General features: G+C 40.0%; 1 protein-coding gene across 6 annotated transcripts in view; it reads left to right on the plus strand.

Annotated features, from left to right (window-relative positions):
* Positions 1–17,036, plus strand: part of LOC149024276 (putative UDP-N-acetylglucosamine--peptide N-acetylglucosaminyltransferase SPINDLY) — a 93,105-nt gene that overhangs the window by 44,268 nt on the left and 31,801 nt on the right. For all 6 annotated transcript variants that reach the window (XM_089144594.1, XM_089144591.1, XM_089144592.1 and 3 more), the window contains 2 exons: positions 15,426–15,490; positions 16,731–16,929. In XM_089144594.1, the coding sequence (XP_089000720.1) occupies positions 15,426–15,490; positions 16,731–16,929 (264 nt within the window). The remainder of the gene's footprint in view (positions 1–15,425; positions 15,491–16,730; positions 16,930–17,036) is intronic.

Consider the following 17,036-nt stretch of genomic DNA (forward strand, 5'->3'; position numbering starts at 1 on the left):
TTCTACAACAACAATATGTACCTAATTGGTCTGCAGTAATTTATACTATCTATTTGGTCCGCAATAATGCATATTGTCCCTTTGGTATCTAATAACCTTGCTTCTACTCGCAGTTGGGGTACCTCTCCTAACTATTGCCCATTTATTTTGGAATAATCTTCTATTCATCGGTTCGAATCCGACTAGGTCTTTTATCTACCTACTTAGTCCATAGTACCCATCCGCATTTTCCTACTTTCTTGGTTTGCGCCCTTTGCATTTATCTACTTTTTGGTTCGTATAACCCATCTGCTATTTACCTACCTACTTAGTTTGTAGTAACCACTTTGTCGTTTACGTACTACTAGCCTTCTTGTAAGCAAGGTTCAAAATTTAGATTCATCTTGCCCTTTCTTGAGATGATTGAAATATCAAAATTTTGTCGGAATCTTGGCAAAGTTTCGGAACCTTTTTTTTTTTAAATTTCAACTCAATGTTTTTTGTGTTATCTTGGGCTAGTTTTCGGTGTCCAGCCTAATTTGAGGTCGGTAAACAATGGAAGTGTTATTTTTGCCTAAAACCTAACCCGAAGTGGTGTTCTTGATCGGCACATGCTCGGTTGTATGTGAGCAAAACTCGAAGTCTGGAACATGCAATTTCACAAATGTGAATATTGATATTATGCATGACAGCAATAAGATTTTCATTTAAATGCAACAACAAATACAACAAGTAGAATTCAATGTGTATATATATTTCGGGCTGGATCCATCCCTTAGGTCATGGAGGAGTACTTTGAATATTGGACATGAGCAAGTCATGACATGGTACGGATAATGTTATCCATATAGTCCATCATTCCCCTTCTATAGGTAGCATCATCAACATCAAGTAGATATCTTACCTTAGGGAATGTGTCATACGACCATGGTTTGTGACCCGATTGTGGAACTGGCATAATTGGTTGTGCTAGTCTGGATGGATATCCAAAGATGGAGTCCACAAATGATGCACATGATTCATCTCCATACCATATGTATACATGCTACTAGAATCAGTAGATGAATCACCATATGCTCCACTAATTCCATATCCATAGCCATAAGCTCTGCACGGTACAACCCCTTGGAATTTTCAAAATTTCATTGAAACATTCGAGATTTTGGCAAAATTTTCGAAATTTCCCAGAAAATTACCCCAAATTTGGCAAGATTTTATCGGATTTTTTATTTTTCATTTTGCAAGCATTTCATTTCGGTATTTACTAGATAGTGAGATTCGCAAAATTGCATACTATGCCTCTAAGAGCTTATGTGTGGGCATTGGAGCTACAATTTTTATCTATTAGTGTGGAGATTCCTCCTTGCTACTGGCAATATTTATATAGTACCTTTGATGCTACTCTACTTATGGATTTTGTTAATCTTCAATATTGCTGATTGTTCTCATTATTGGATGGTTCGTTCGATGTGAAGAATTAAAGATTCTTTTTTTAAGTTGTTGCTCATTATCTCCGAGGGTGAAGTTCTCTTGGTATTTATTGGGATCAGCTATTTCTACTTGTGTCCAAGCTAATACAGCTTTTAATATATTGTTCTTGTTACTCCAAGCTGGAGAGCCTTTGATATGTGTACTACAGCTTGAGAGTGAGTGTTAAGAAATGTAAGATTTCTCACTTTAATGGGAGCCACATTTTGTGGGGTCCACCATATATTGGATTAGATTTTATTTTATTTCCTTAGCTCCTATTTATTAGATTAGGATATTACTGCTATTTTTATGTAGCTTGACTAGCAAACAATACTTGGGGAGATTTATTTGCTTTCCGTCTTGTTACTTGGTTATTCAGTAATGTTTGAAGATCTTGTAACCAGATTTAGGGATATTTTGAAGATCTCTCTGATCGGGAAACTTTTCAATAATAACTACATTGTTGAAGGGGAGAGTTGCATCTTGCACAACTCTCCATTCCCTCCTCCTCCATCTCTTCTTTTCCACCACTCTTCTCTCTTCCTTTAGCTGTCTATTATTTCTGGTTATTTTAATTTTAATTTTGTTATAGACACTACTTATTCATATCCTACTAATTGAGAAATATAATCAATGCTCAAGTTTGGTCGAAATCTTGGTGTTTTTTTATTTTTTTATTATAAATAACCAAAACGAAATGTGTGGGTACTACAAAAGGCATTGTGTTTCGACCAGATTAGACTGTTTCGATGGGTTTGACCAAGTTGTACCATTTTGGTCCATCTTTAATTTAGATAACTGGTTACAACCAAGATTGTGGCGATTGTCATTGTGGTTCGTCAGTTTTGAGCTTCCCAAGTTGGTTATTTATTTCAAACCTCTCTTTTTTACTCAAATCCGTCCACTCCTTTTTGAGATCAAACCTCTATTTTGCTAGTTAAAAGTGGATAAAAGGAAGTTAGGTATGTATGTTCTTATTTTTTGATAGTTGACTCATCAATACATGTTAATTCTTGTTCAAATCAATATTTTTTAAATTTAGGAACATGATATGTGAATTCATGTAATATTCCCCCCCTCTCGAGTAGTCCTAGTATTTTTTGTTTTCTGATTTTAAAAATTAATTTCCATATAATGTATTTTGAAAAACAAAATGTATTTATACATCATAGACGAGATTGAATTTGGTATACGTGAGACACCATCACAGGGTCTAAGCTATGATGGAGTTGAATTTATTTTATATGTATAATTTATTTGAAAATTCTCAAATAATTGCTGTAATTATTTAAAATGCGACAAAAGCTACCGATTATTTTCTTTGTTTATACTTAAAAATAGTGGAATATTAGTATAAATATGTACGTAATTATTGTTGTGGATTGTGATGATGAGGATTATTTTTCTAATCAGATTATTTATAATGTAATTAATAAATAATGTAATAATCTAAAAAAATAGTTGGGAGTAATTAAGTTTAGTATATGCTTTCTTTTTATTTATGGCTCATTGTTAGAGTATTATTAATGTTTTTTTAAGATACTTAGTGTGTATCAGGTTGGTCAGTTGCTCTTATATGAAAAATGAGTGATATTGCTTGGTTGCATAGGAGGCCATTGATTGCAAATAAGAAAAAAAGTCAGTGTAACTTCTGCAAGAAACAAACTGGAATAGGTGGGGCCACTAGATTAAAGGGGCATCTAGCCGGAGAGGACAAGAATGTCACTGGCTAAAAGTTTCAAAAAAGATAAGGTAGCCATTACACAACATCTTAGGGTGGAAAAGCAATAAGCCAAAGAGGAGGGAGACGAGGGCACAAAGAGAGGTGCTTGAGGATGCATATCTAGATGAACTGCTGGACCTTGGAGAGTAGGATTATGAGGAGGAGGCTAAATATGGGCAGCAGGTTCATCTAGACAACTTGCATATAACCTTGAGCCTGAGAGGAGAAGAGTGGGAGACATTCCATTGAGGAGGACCCAGAGTCTGAGAGCCCTAGTGCCAAATTCCATCCCAGTCCCATGGCCCCTACAGTCCCAAGGCCGAGTTGAAGCACCCCTAATACATTATCCAGATTTTGAGATTCCTTGCATTTGATCCTTTAGTTTTCAGGGAGCCAAAGAGCAAATGAAAGAAGTTGAAGCATATGTGGACAAATATGAAGGAAGAAGTGGAGTTGCTTTCTCCAAGTGGACTTTCTACCCTAGAATTCCTGGTAATGCAACCCCGGCCATACTACAATGGCTTTTTGATGAGAGGTAATGCTAGGACTAGAGTGGAGGATTCGACACATATGAGATCTACAACGTGTATCTTTTATATCACAAATAAGATTTGAAAACATATATTGATGGTTTGAAGCCCATGTGGGAGCGCTAGTGGGTGATTGTGATGTGTGAGGGTTGGTATGAAACTAGGCCAACTCCCCTCCAAGACCCAACAACATTAACCAAAGGGCTTGTCAGTGTCCTACACCCCACCAACAACCCAAATATTTTGACCAACACCAGGAGTATTTTGTTAATTTTGGTCAATTTCACAGTGTCCAAGGTTTGGATCTCATCGAGTCTAGGATGTCGTGTAGATCTTGGGTATAATTTAATTTTATTTTCCTATTTAGTATATTGCCATTTATTTAAGACTCCTAGTCTAGGTGATATTCCCAGAGATCTTGGGGTTCCACAAGTTGTGTCCATTTTAATCTCCTTATTTTAGGACTCCATATCTCTTTGAATTTGGATTGGAGTCCTCTAGTGTTAGTTATTTTCTTGTTTGATTAAAATCTTCGTTAAAAGTAGTTGAATTAGTTTTGGATGAGCCAATTAGAGTTAGGGGTGCAAGTTTGGCCTTGACGGTCTTGACCCACTGCCCTAAGCCCGCCTTGAGCCCGAATAGGGCTTGGGCTAAAGATTTTGGCCCTAAGGGCGGGTTAGGGCCAAAATATTCTAGCCCTGAGCTAGGGCCAAGGGCGGGCTTGGGATTACTCTCTGGCTTGCCCAACCTGTCTGGGCCCGTCCCTTATTTTGGACCTTATTTTGTCCATGATCTTGGCCTTGATCCTGGCCCTGATCTAGGCCCAGGATTTTGGCCCTGATCTAGGCCCATGATTTTGGCCTTGATCCTGGCCCTAATTTGAGTCTGGACTCTCTACCCATATGGAGAGGAATTAATTCTAATCCACATGGGTGAATACTTGACACGTGTCAAATTTTAAGGGACTGTTTGGTTACTTGAGTCTGGAGATTTAAAAATTCTAGAGATTTTAAATCTATGGAGTCATGGTTCATAAAATTAACTGTTTGGTTAGCCTCAATCTTTGGAATGAAATCTGTAGAATCATCTTGAAAAAGCATTTATGGAGTCATGGTTCAAATGTTTATCACTTTTATAGTGTAATCTCTGGACTTCACTTCATACCCATAAATCTATAGATTCACGTTTTTGGTGTAAAAAGGTGAATCTCTAGATTTCATGAATCCCGGGATTCACACAACCAAACGGGTATAAATCTCCTATTTGTGAATCAGAGATTCCAAATCTCTGGATTCATGTAACCAAACTGGCCCAAAAAACATGATCATGTTTTGTAGAAAGTTAATAAAAATAAATTATAGCCTCATTACCAATGTAGTAAGCATCCATCTGATTTTGACCCTGATCCTGACCCTAATTTGGCTATAGTCGTAATGTTAATTTGACCCTGATCATGTACTAGATTTTTACCTTAATCTTCATATTAACATTGATATAACTATAAGTCTCAATTTTGTCCTTCAGCCATTTTGAAAATATTATACTTTGAGTTCACTTTTTATATTATTCTTAAGGTAATATTTATTTTTCGATCCAAGTCATATTTAGTTCCCAAAAAATATTTACTTTTTTTGGGGGGACTAAGGTGAGATAATATTATAAATAATAAAAACTAGTATATAGAGAATTAATATCTAACAAATCTACACCCCAACTTCTCGTCATGAATATTGACTTCTTTCTTTTGCCTCCAATGTGATATATCCAAAAAACTTATTAAACACAGATAGCTGTCTTTGTTACTAAAATATCATTTTCTGTAACTACGAAAAAATACCAATACTAAATTATTGTTGATTTACTTGTTAACAAGGTTTTGAATATGGATTTTTTTTTTGTTGAATAAGGATATCAATGGGAGATGTTTTCAATTTCCATCACCAAAGTAACGGGAGAGGTTTTCAATTTCCATCACCAAATCAATGGGAGACTTTCAAAGCTCAATATAGAATTATGGAGTGTAAAGTTGCAACACTATCAACTTATTGACTATTTTATCATTTTGTAGGAGCTTGAATCATCTTATATTTCTATGAATTTCATTTTTATTTTACTTGTAATACTTTATTTTTTTTATGAATTTACATTTAAAATTTTTGGTCCAAGGATAGGACCAAGTAAGGCTAGGGACAAGGCCAATCAGGGCCAGGGTCAATCAAGGTCGGGGCTAAGGACAAGGCCAATCAGGGCCAATTAGGGTCAGGGCCATCAGGGCTAATTAGGGCCGACTCATGTCGACTCGGCCTTGTTAGGGCCAATCAGGGCAAATCAGGGCTAACTCATCTTTGGCCTTGTTAGGGCCAATCAGGGCAAGAGTGGGCATGGCTTGGTTCTGTAGGGTCAGGGCTGGAATGGGCTCAAATTAGAACATATAGGGCTGGGCTTGGGATTGCAAAAGCCCGGCCCAGCCCGGCCCTGTTGCAGCCCTATTTAGAGTTCTAGTTGGTTTTCGAATTTAGAGTCCTTTTTGTTTCTTTATTTGAGGCTATAAATAAAGCCCTTCTGCTATTTAATTTTTAAGTTGAATTGAATAAAGAATTTGAGAATTGAGGGAAAAGGAACATGGTCTCCTTGGAAGGGCCACGGTTGAGTTTGAGTGACTTCACCTTCAAGTTGCAGTGTCTTTTTCCAATCTCCAGCACCAGTTCAACAAGTCCTGCACCCTCACAAGTAAGTACAGCAGCCCCCATCTCTTTACCCTTCCCCCTTTCCCACTCGCAGCCTTCCCCCACTTCTCCCCTACCCTTTGCAAGTTTCTCTCCCCTCTCCCAACCTTGTGACAGGATCACCAGCCCTCCCACCCCCGGCAATCCTCCCTAATCCATTCCCCCACCCCTGCGTCATCCCCTATGCCTTGCAACGCCTGTTCCCCCTTGGTGTCTCACTTTCTCTCTTGGCCCCCATTCTTTCCCCCTTCTTTGTCTTGCGGCAGGTCCGAAAATCAGAAAAGAGAAGAAAGAAAGAAAGAAAAGAAGAAAGAAAGAAAAGAAAGAAAAGAAGAAAGAAAGAAAAGAAAGAAAAGAGAAAGAAAGAGAAAGAAAGAGAAAGAATGAAAGGGTGTCCCTTCCTTTCATCATAGATTAAGCCCATAGTTTTTCTAATCCTTCCCAAATCTATTCCCCACTATTTCTTTCAACCATAGGGTAATTTTGGGTATCTCAAGGTCATCCCATAGCGATTTGTTAAAATCCCAATCCATTTTATTTTATAAAACCATATCTTACTCAAAACCTTACCCATAATACAATTGCCCATCTCTAGTTATCTCAAAGTATATCGATTTATTTCCAAATTTATCTTCTTCTCCATATCTACAATCCCTATCAATCCAACTCATGTTTAACAATTTTATCCATCCCCTCTCTAAATTGCTAATTATTTTGCTAGTCTCAAGAGGATTCATTCTAGGCTAACCCTAAATTCTAGGGAAACAACAACAAAACTCTAACCCGAGAATTTGGTTACATCAATTGGATAGGTCCCACTAGGTAGTCCATCTATAATTTTATGTTGAATTGTGATGGGAGGACATTGGTCATCAAGTCTATTGATGCATCCAAGGAGGTGTGCAAATACATCTATAAGCTGTTCAAGGGCGTGGTGAAAGAGGTTGGAGTGGATAATGTGGTGCAGATTGTCACTGATAATGGCTCCAACTGAAAGAAGGCAGGGATGAAAATGATGGAAAACGTCAGGTACACGCTCATGGTACAAAATTCGGTCGAAATGTGCGAAATTTCAGTTTCGCATTTTGGAAAATGTGAAACGAAACTCATGAGGACCTAAAAAAAGTCCCCAGTTTCATCGAAACTTGTCGAAACCTGTCGAAACTTGGTTCAACCCAGTTGGACCAGCTGGTTCTTGAGGAGAAAAAATTCCCAAATTTCGTGGGAAACTTGGGAAATTTCGTGGAAACCTGGGAAATTTTGTGGAAACTTTGGATTTTTTCCTGTAAATTTTGTAGCTTTCCCAAATTTTCAATTTTTTTGTTATGTGCTTAAGTAGTTAAGTTTATAATGTACTTTTCGGACAACTCTACATTGATGTTATGTACATTGAATTACATATCTACATTGATTTTTTTAGCAAATTACAACCAATGTGTTCTTTATACTCTAATTAGCTTAAATACAGAATCCCACCCCAAAATACTCTCTAAAACCTATTGAAACTTGATGTCGAAACTTGTACGGAAAAGTCCTCGGTTTCCTCGAAATTTCTCAAGTTTCCACCTAAGTTTCCCATTTTCACCCGGTCGAAACTTGAGTTTCCTTCGAATTTTTTACCATGTACATGCTCTTTTAGACTTATTGTGCTACACACTATATCGATTTGATGCTTAAGGACATGGGTCAATTGAAGATTGTGAAAGGAGTGCTTCACAGGTCAAGACACATCAGCACCTTCATCTACAACCATGGTTGCACACTGCATATGTTGTGAACAAGGGTGGTGGTGACTTAGTTACCCTGGGCATTAGAAGGTTTGTGACCAACTGGATTGCATTGAAAAGCTTTGAGGCTAAGAAGGCCGACCTTAGGTCCATGTCTACCTCAGCAGAGTGGTTAAAGTTCAACTTGGAAGGTTCTGCAACCCCAGGAGGAAGAGCAGCCCAAGCGACCATATCTAGTGACAACTTCTGGGAGACTTAGAAGGTGATAGAACCTCGCTGTAAATTCATTAATCCATACCAAGAACTGAACCAGATACTCTTCTAGTTGCTGAATGCAATTCAATGTTAACAGTAACAGTATGGTTTAAATAGAACAACCAAGAACAGTAGCTGTATTCATGTAGTAATATCTGAATTGACAATATTAAGAATACAAGTTGATTCTACTATCTACTACTTAATCTGATATAAACAACAAGGTAAAAGACTCAACAGATAACCAGAATAACTCCCACACAACAGAGTTCCTCCGAGAGGTCTTCCCTCTCCCACAAGCCTCGCTTGTTCCTTCTCTTTCTCCCCCCCCCCTTCCTCCTTGTTCCTCTCCTTACATACCCTAATTGTTCTAACAAACTCTTACATGCCTTCCCAATCATCCCCTGCCACGTGGCCTGTCTCTTCTGCAGCACTGCTGAGAGCAGAGTAATGATTGTTATCCAATAGAATGTCGCCAGCTGTCCCTCCATTGCTTTTGTCTTCTTCAGCCACCGGAAGTGATAGTATTCTCTTCTCTTTATTTTTACGCTTGTACACCTTAGTTATGAGAGGTCTATCAACACTCCCTCCCTTTAGTTTCACCTTGTCCTCAAGGTGAAAATCAGGAAATTGGTTATGCACTTCAAAAAAATCCTCCCAAGTATTCTCACAGCTGGGTAGTTGCTTCCATTGAATCAGGACTTCAAGTGTTCCTTGGGTTGAGTAGCGGATGTCCAATAATTCCTCCGGGATTAGTTGAAGTTCCCCATCATCCGCTAGGCATGATGGCAGCGGCTGAGTAGTAATGTTACTGCCCACCACTTTCTTGAGTTGAGAGACATGAAAAACTGGATGTACTTTGGAGGTTGGTGGAAGAATGAGCTTGTAAGCCACGGGACCGATTTGAGCGGCAACCGGATATGGGCCATAATAACGATGGCTAAGCTTCTCATTGGGGCGTTTGGCTAACTTCTTGAATCGGTACGGCTGAAGCTTGAGAAAGGCTTCCTCCCCTATTTGGAAAGTGACAGTCCTTCGATGTTGATTTGCAGGATAGCGCATACGATCTTGAGCCACACACAAATTCGTCTTCAACTCATCGAGAATGTGATCTCTTGCTCGTAAATAGTTGTCAACTTCTTCCACCTTGGAGTGATGGCCCTCCCATTTAAGCAAGGGTGGTGGTTCTCGGCCATAAACAATTTGAAAGGGTGTCATCTTAGTAGCTGAATGGTAAGTGGTATTGTACCAATATTCAGCCCACGACAGCCAATTGGTCCACTCCTTTGGTTGCCTAGCACAAAAACAGCGGAGATAGATCTCCAATCCCCGATTGACAACTTCGGTTTGTCCATCTGTTTGTGGGTGATATGCACTGCTGAACTTGAGGTTGGTACTTGCCAACTTGAAGAGTTCCTTCCAAAAGAGGCTCATGAACACCCTGTCCCTATCCGACACAATTGATTTTAGAAACCCATGGAGCCTTACTATTTCTTTGCTAAAAACCCCAGCTACCTCCTTGGCTGTATAGGGATGTGTGATGGCAATGATACTTCGAGAGTCTATCCACCACCACAAGTATGGTATCTCCCCCTCGGGTTTTGGGTAATCCACCAATGAAGTCCAAACTGATATCCTCCCAAATTCGATCTGGTATGGGTAGGGGCTGAAGCAGTCCTGCTGGTTTCATGGCCTGATGTTTGCTTCTTTGATATACATCACAACTTGCCACGAATTCTCTCACCATTCGCTTCATACCGATCCAGTATGCTATTGCTGCTAGCCTTTTATAGGTGCGGAAATAGCCGGAATGACCCCCAAAAGGTGTGGAATGGAATTCAGCAAGTAATTTAGGAATCAATCTCGAATTTTCAGGAATTACCAATCGCCCTTTATAAAAGAGTACCATTCTGCAAGGTATAATCTGAGGACTCAGGGGAGCCATTGAGAAGTGATTGTATCACCTTGCGATAGCGCTCTGACTGCTGGATTTCACAATCTAAGCCTTCCTCCTCTTCCCATAGTGCTGCTGACAAGCTAGAGAGGCGTATTGTACCTTCCATTTGTCTTGATAATGCATCGGCCGCTTTGTTTTCACACCCGGGCCTATAAAGGACCTGAAAATCAAACCCCAAAAGCTTCATAATCCACCGCTGCTGGTCTTCAGCTATCAATTTCTGGTCCATCAAATATTTTAGGCTTCTTTGGTCCGTTCGGACTTTGAAATGTCTCCCCATTAAGTAATGGCGCCACTTTTGAATAGCTAGGACCATTGGCATCAGCTCCTTCTCATATACCGATTTGGCACGAGCTCGTTGGGATAGTGCCTTACTCCAAAAAGCTATGGGATGTCCTTCTTGCATAAGGACAGCTCCTAGTCCAACTCCCGAAGCATCATTCTCCACTACAAATTCCTTCGTAAAATCAGGCATAGCAAGTACAGGTACAGTGGTCATTGCTGCCTTTAAAGCTTCAAATGCTTGTGTGGCTAAATCATCCCATTGGAAAGCCTCTTTCTTCAACAAATTGGTGAGAGGTGTTGCAATTTTCCCATAATCCCGAACAAATCGTCGGTAATATCCGGTGAGGCCAAGGAACCCTCTAAGAGCTCGGATATTCTTTGGTAGTGGCCACTCCATCATGCAAAGTATCTTCTGTGGATCTGCCTCTACCCCTTCAGAAGAGATGATGTGCCCCAAGTAGTCTAATTTGGTGACCGCAAATGAGCACTTCTTCTTGTTTACCACCAAGCAATGTTGAGTTAGGAGACCTAAGACAACTCGTAAGTGACTCAAATGGTCTTCGAAAGTCCTGCTGTACACCAAGATATCATCAAAAAACACTAGCACAAATTTCCTCAAATGTTCTCGAAATACCTCGTTTATGAGAGCTTGGAAAGTGGCTGGGGCATTTGATAACCCAAAAGGCATCACGAGGAATTCGTAATGTCCGTCATGAGTTCGAAATGCTGTCTTCTCTTCGTCTCCTTCGATAATCCTGATTTGATGGTACCCTGACTTGAGGTCGAGCTTACTAAACACTTTGGCGCCACCTAGTTCATCCAACAATTCATCTATTGCTGGTATCGGAAATTTATCGGGGATTGTTAGCTTGTTAAGTGCTCGGTAATCCACACAAAATCTCCAACTGCCATCTTTCTTTTGCACTAACAACACTGGGCTCGAATAAGGACTGACACTTGTTCGTATTAACCCAGCAGCTAACATTTCTTTGACTAACCTCTCAACTTCATCCTTCTGTGAATGGGGGTACCTGTATGGCCTGAGATTTGGTGGGTTGCTGTCGTTGGGCATATGTATTGAGTGGTCATAGGATCGGCGTGGTGGTAGCCCTCTGGGTTCCGCAAACAGTGGCTTAAAGTCCTCCAGCATCTCTTGTATCTGCTTACTAACATCTGCAATATTTTGGTTATCTGTTGACATCGGTTTTAGCCAAAATCCATCGCCCTCTTTCTGAACTGTCTTCCATAGCTGTTGCAGGGTTGTTTCCAGTCTAAGTAAGGCAGGGTCCCCTTTCAACTGTACTGGTTTATTCTCCCACATGAACTTCATGGTTTGGAGCTTCCAATTACTCTGTACATCGCCCAATACCGATAGCCATTCTACTCCCAATATGACATCAACGCCACCCAATTCGAAAGGTAGTAACTCTTGTACAAATGTTACTCCGTTGATGACAATAGGCACATCGTGACAGATCCCTTGCCCCCGAGCATTATTGCCGTCGCCTAATGTTACATAAAAATGCTTCTCGCCCTCAATCTTCAAGCCGAGTCTCTCTGCCATGGTACGTGAGATCATGGTAGAAGATCTCGCTCTCAAGAGAGATCTCGCCCCCTTGAAAAAGAGAGATCTCGCCCATCTCGGTGAGATCTCGCCCATCTCGGTGAGATCTCGGTCGAGATATACAATTTTTTGGCGTCAACTCGGTGGCCCATCTCGGTGGGGTTTTAGGGTCCCAATTGGGTTGAAACTTGGTATTTAGCTTATTTAAGGCCTTTTGAACACGTTGGTGGCCTTGGATTTGTCAGAAACAACCCTATGTATGATTTCTAAGTCTACCCATAGTGTGAAACCGAAATGTAGTAGGATTAGGGAATGCAATGTTATACAACATGTAATATAGAACCTTTAAAGCATATAAATGAAAAGCAAGTATATCAAATGCATCAACTAACTTAAATGTTATCAAAATTCCATCCATATGAGTATCACAATCTCAATTTTCAAGAATAAAATAATTATACAACCATTAGAAGTTCTATATAAGTCATTAAATCATAAATTCATAAGACAAGTAGAGAATGATTGATCTTCCTTGTTGTAGATGTGCTAAGAGTAGTTGCAAGTGAAAATTCAGCCAAAATCTACAAAAAAAAGGCAAAAATTGAGAGTTCCAGCGAGATCCATGGCGAGATATGGCGAGATATAGCGAGATATGGCGAGATATCCCAACTCGCAGATCTCGACCTCCATCTCGTCTCGCCAAGGTGAAAAAACGAGATATCTCGAGAGATCTCCCACCATGCATGAGATGAAGTTATGGGTTGCTCCACAATCGATGAGCAACACCACTGATGTATCGTTTATGTGCCCATGTAGTTTCATAGTGCGAGGTGAGTCGAAACCAGCCAACGAGTTGTGCGAGAGTTCCGCTTCAATCACTGGTTCACCAAGAGTATCGTCACCCGCAGGGATGGCTACGACGATGTCTTCCGTTTCACTACTGGCCTCTCCCTCATGGAACGACATCACTCGCAACTGCTTCATCGGACATTGGTGGCCTCTAGAGTATGGACCGTCACATCTAAAACAAAGCCCCTTGTCCATTTTCACTTTCATTTCCTCTGGAGTTAACCATTTGGATCTGTTACTGCCGCCAGTTGCAGGGGTTGCAGAAACACTCGCTAAAGACGACGATGGGTTCGAGTTGGCCTGCCCTACGGTTGGTCGAGTGGCTGTGTTTGAACCGGAGCCTGTGTGGTTCGTTGAACCCACTGGAATGGATCGTGCAGTTGATTGATTCACTCGGTTTACTCCAATGGATCGTTGGGCCGCAGGCTGTATCAGGTTACTGATGGGCTATATCAAACTAGAAATGGGTTGGGCCACTGTTAACGCTTTAGGCCCACAAGTGGCTTGGTTTTTGGCTTCAATTGACTGGGCCAGGTCCATAATTTGGGCCAACCCATTCGGTTGGAATAACGTTAATTCTGCCCTAATCTCTGCTTTTAACCTCGATAGAAAAGCTCCCTGCAACCATTCATCCTCTTTAACGCCGGCAGCGGCGACAAGAGCTTCGTACTTGCCACGATATTCGACGACGGTGTTATCCTGCCAGAGTTCCATAATCGCTTCGAGTGGTGACTTAGCTTGAGTTGATCCGAATCTCTTCCTCAGCTCTTGCTTCAACTCTGCCCATGACTGAAAAGGATTCTGGAGTTCGCGAAACTGTACCCAGCCTAACGCCGATCCCTCAAAACAAATCAGGGCGGCCTGTAATCTCTCTGCTTCCGTCAATCCTTGAAGCATAAAATACCTCTCTGCCTGAGCTGTCCACCCGTGTGGGTCATCTCCACTGAAGATGGAAAGTTCTAGATATCTGGGAAAGAAATCGCGTCAACCAGCAGAGGTCGGAATCTGTCGTTCCGGTAACACGGTGTTTTCCCCCCTGTTTATGGTGATTTCAGGCGATGTTTCTTCGACTTCCAGCGATTTTCCTTTTAACAGGTATGCTCTCATCTCACTTAAAAATGCTGTATTACTCTGTTCGACTTTGTCCAACTTTGAATCGATCAATACGAGCTGGATCTGCAAGTCCCTCACACTCGCCTCCACAATCTCCACTTTGGACTCCATTCGACTCTTTACCATTCCCTGGGATTAACGCGCTCTGATACCACGATGATAGAACCTTGCTGTAACTTCATTAATCCATACCAAGAACTGAACCAGATACTCTTCTAGTTGCTGAATGCAATTCAATGTTAACAGTAACAGTATGGTTTAAATAAAACAACCAAGAACAGTAGCTGTATTCATGTAGTAATATCTGAATTGACAATATTAAGAATACAAGTTGATTCTACTATCTACTACTTAATCTGATATAAACAAGAAGGTAAAAGACTCAACAGATAACCAGAATAACTCCCACACAACAGAGCTCCTCTGAGAGGTCTTCCCTCTCCCACAAGCCTCGCTTGTTCCTTCTCTTTTCTCCCCCCCTCTTCCTCCTTGTTCCTCTCCTTACATACCCTAATTGGTCTAACAAACTCTTACATGCCTTCCCAATCATCCCCTGCCACGTGGCCTGTCTCTTCTGCAGCACTGCTGAGAGCAGAGTAATGATTGTTATCCAATAGAATGTCGCCAGCTGTCCCTCCATTGCTTTTGTCTTCTTCAGCCACCGGAAGTGATAGTATTCTCTTCTCTTTATTTTTACGCTTGTACACCTTAGTTATGAGAGGTCTATCAACTTCTGACAACTTCTGGGAGACTTAGAAGGTGGTAAAGGTTCTTGACCCTATATAACAAATATTTGCAACTTAAATGAGCAACAAAGACCTAGTTCAGTTAAACTAAACCACTCCCCCCCACACCCCCCGAAAAAAAAAAGGAAAAGAAAAAGAAAACTAGATCCTAGTAAAAGCATTCCATATGCAGATATTGAAGTGGCCTATTACATTGAAGACTTCATGAACAAAAGGTTCAACATGCATACAGTCCAATGCTGAAGTTATTTTAAGCGAAAAAGTCATGTTTTGGTGATGCAGACTCTTTAGTGTCTTCTGAGCTATTACTGCTTGAGTTCAACTGCTCTTTATCTTGCTTATCTGTCATTGCTTCATGGTTTAATACTTTTCAGTGTTACCAATAAAAAGGGTTTAATATTTATATGTATATTGAAAATGCTCTTGATGACTATAAACGAATAAAATCTTGTACTGATTCTTTTCTAATTCTTACTATGGATTATAATGAGCTTCTTGCAGAACCGGTTGCTTGCGATGAATTACATAAATGAGGGCAATGATGATAAACTTTTTGAAGCTCACAGGTAACATTGGTTCTCATCTGGAAACCTTTATTTTTCAATGAAGTTAGGGTTCATAAAAATGCTAAGCTGGTCCAAGAATGTTGGTGGACCTCAGGTTGTCACCTTTAAGAGGTCCACATCATTTCAGGTTTTTATATTGAAAAATAATCTGCACGTGGAGTAAGAATCCACAGGTGTGGAGGCTACTGGGAGTAGAATAGCAATGCTGGCTCTAAGATCAGTTAACTCTGCTCTTTCTACTTATGCATGCACATGTTTCTTGATTAAGTGCATAGTTTTTAACATGTGTACCACTGATCTGTTTTTTTATTTTTCTGTCATCTATTTGTCACTAAAAGAGAGTTCTGAATCATGTGACCAAGGTTTTCAAACTTGATATTGGATGTTCTTTCCTGGCTGATCTAGATCAATATTGGATGGGGTGATTCAAGATTGCACAGTGCAAGATCACCAACCCTTACTATTTTTACTGTTAATTCTTTTATGAACTCTGATACCTAGTTAGGGATCCTTGCAAGTTTTCTCAGATCTTTGGCCTAAAAGAATTTGTGCATGAGAATCTTTGCTGGTTGATCTGCACTTTGGCTATGTTCAGTTGTCATAGAACAGAAAAAGTGGAGGTCTTAAAATTGTCTACCCATTTGGTTGGGTACAGAAAATAGATGACTCCATTTCAAAATTTGATACTGGGTTGGTAAAAAGGGTTCAGCTTTTAGTGAGAACTGAGAAAACTCTCCAAGTTGAGAAACCTGCACATTTTACGAGCTCTCTCTTTCACGTGCAGGTGCCTGCAAAAGTCTCCTTTATCTTGGATTTATTAATCTATCAAACAAATATATTCTGTTCTTTTCATTTCTTCTGCAAATCTGTATTAATTTTTTTTTCTTTTTATCCATCTCTAGATAATTAGCCTGTGTCTTACTTTTTAGACGGAGAAAGTCTTTTGCACCTGGAGATCCATTTCGGTGTATAATCTCATTTTTGCATATGTTTGCTTCTTGAGTCTTATCTCATCAGGTACCTGCACATTAGCTGGTAGCATCATTAGCGTGAAATTTCTCTCTCCAAATTGCTAGTTATTGCTTCAGATTATCGAGAAAACACCATTAATTGTTTGACCAGCAAGAATTTTCCACTTGATTGAACTGTACATGATGGTTGATTGAATATGCACACTTTTACTAATAAGTAAAGATTTGCTTGTTAGAAGCATCTGTCTGAATATGGTACTTGTTTTCAGGGGTTGGGGAAGGCGGTTTATGAAGTTATATCCACAGTATGCATCTTGGGACAATCTCAAGGACCCAGACCGGCCACTTGTTGTTGGATATGTTTCTCCAGATTATTTTACTCATTCAGTATCATATTTCATTGAAGCACCACTTGTCCATCATGATTATTCAAATTACAAGGTGGTTGTGTATTCTGCAGTAGTAAAGGTACAGTTAATTTGGAATCGCACTTTTATTTCGTAATGACTCTACCCTTCATTTTGATATGTAAAAGGGCATTTCTTTTCTTTATTGTTACCAATGCATATGTGAAA

This window comes from Hakea prostrata, chromosome 2 (genome assembly GCF_041222555.1).
Source record: "Hakea prostrata isolate BN-2017 chromosome 2, UWA_Hpros_2, whole genome shotgun sequence".
Classification (NCBI taxonomy): Eukaryota; Viridiplantae; Streptophyta; class Magnoliopsida; order Proteales; family Proteaceae; genus Hakea; species Hakea prostrata.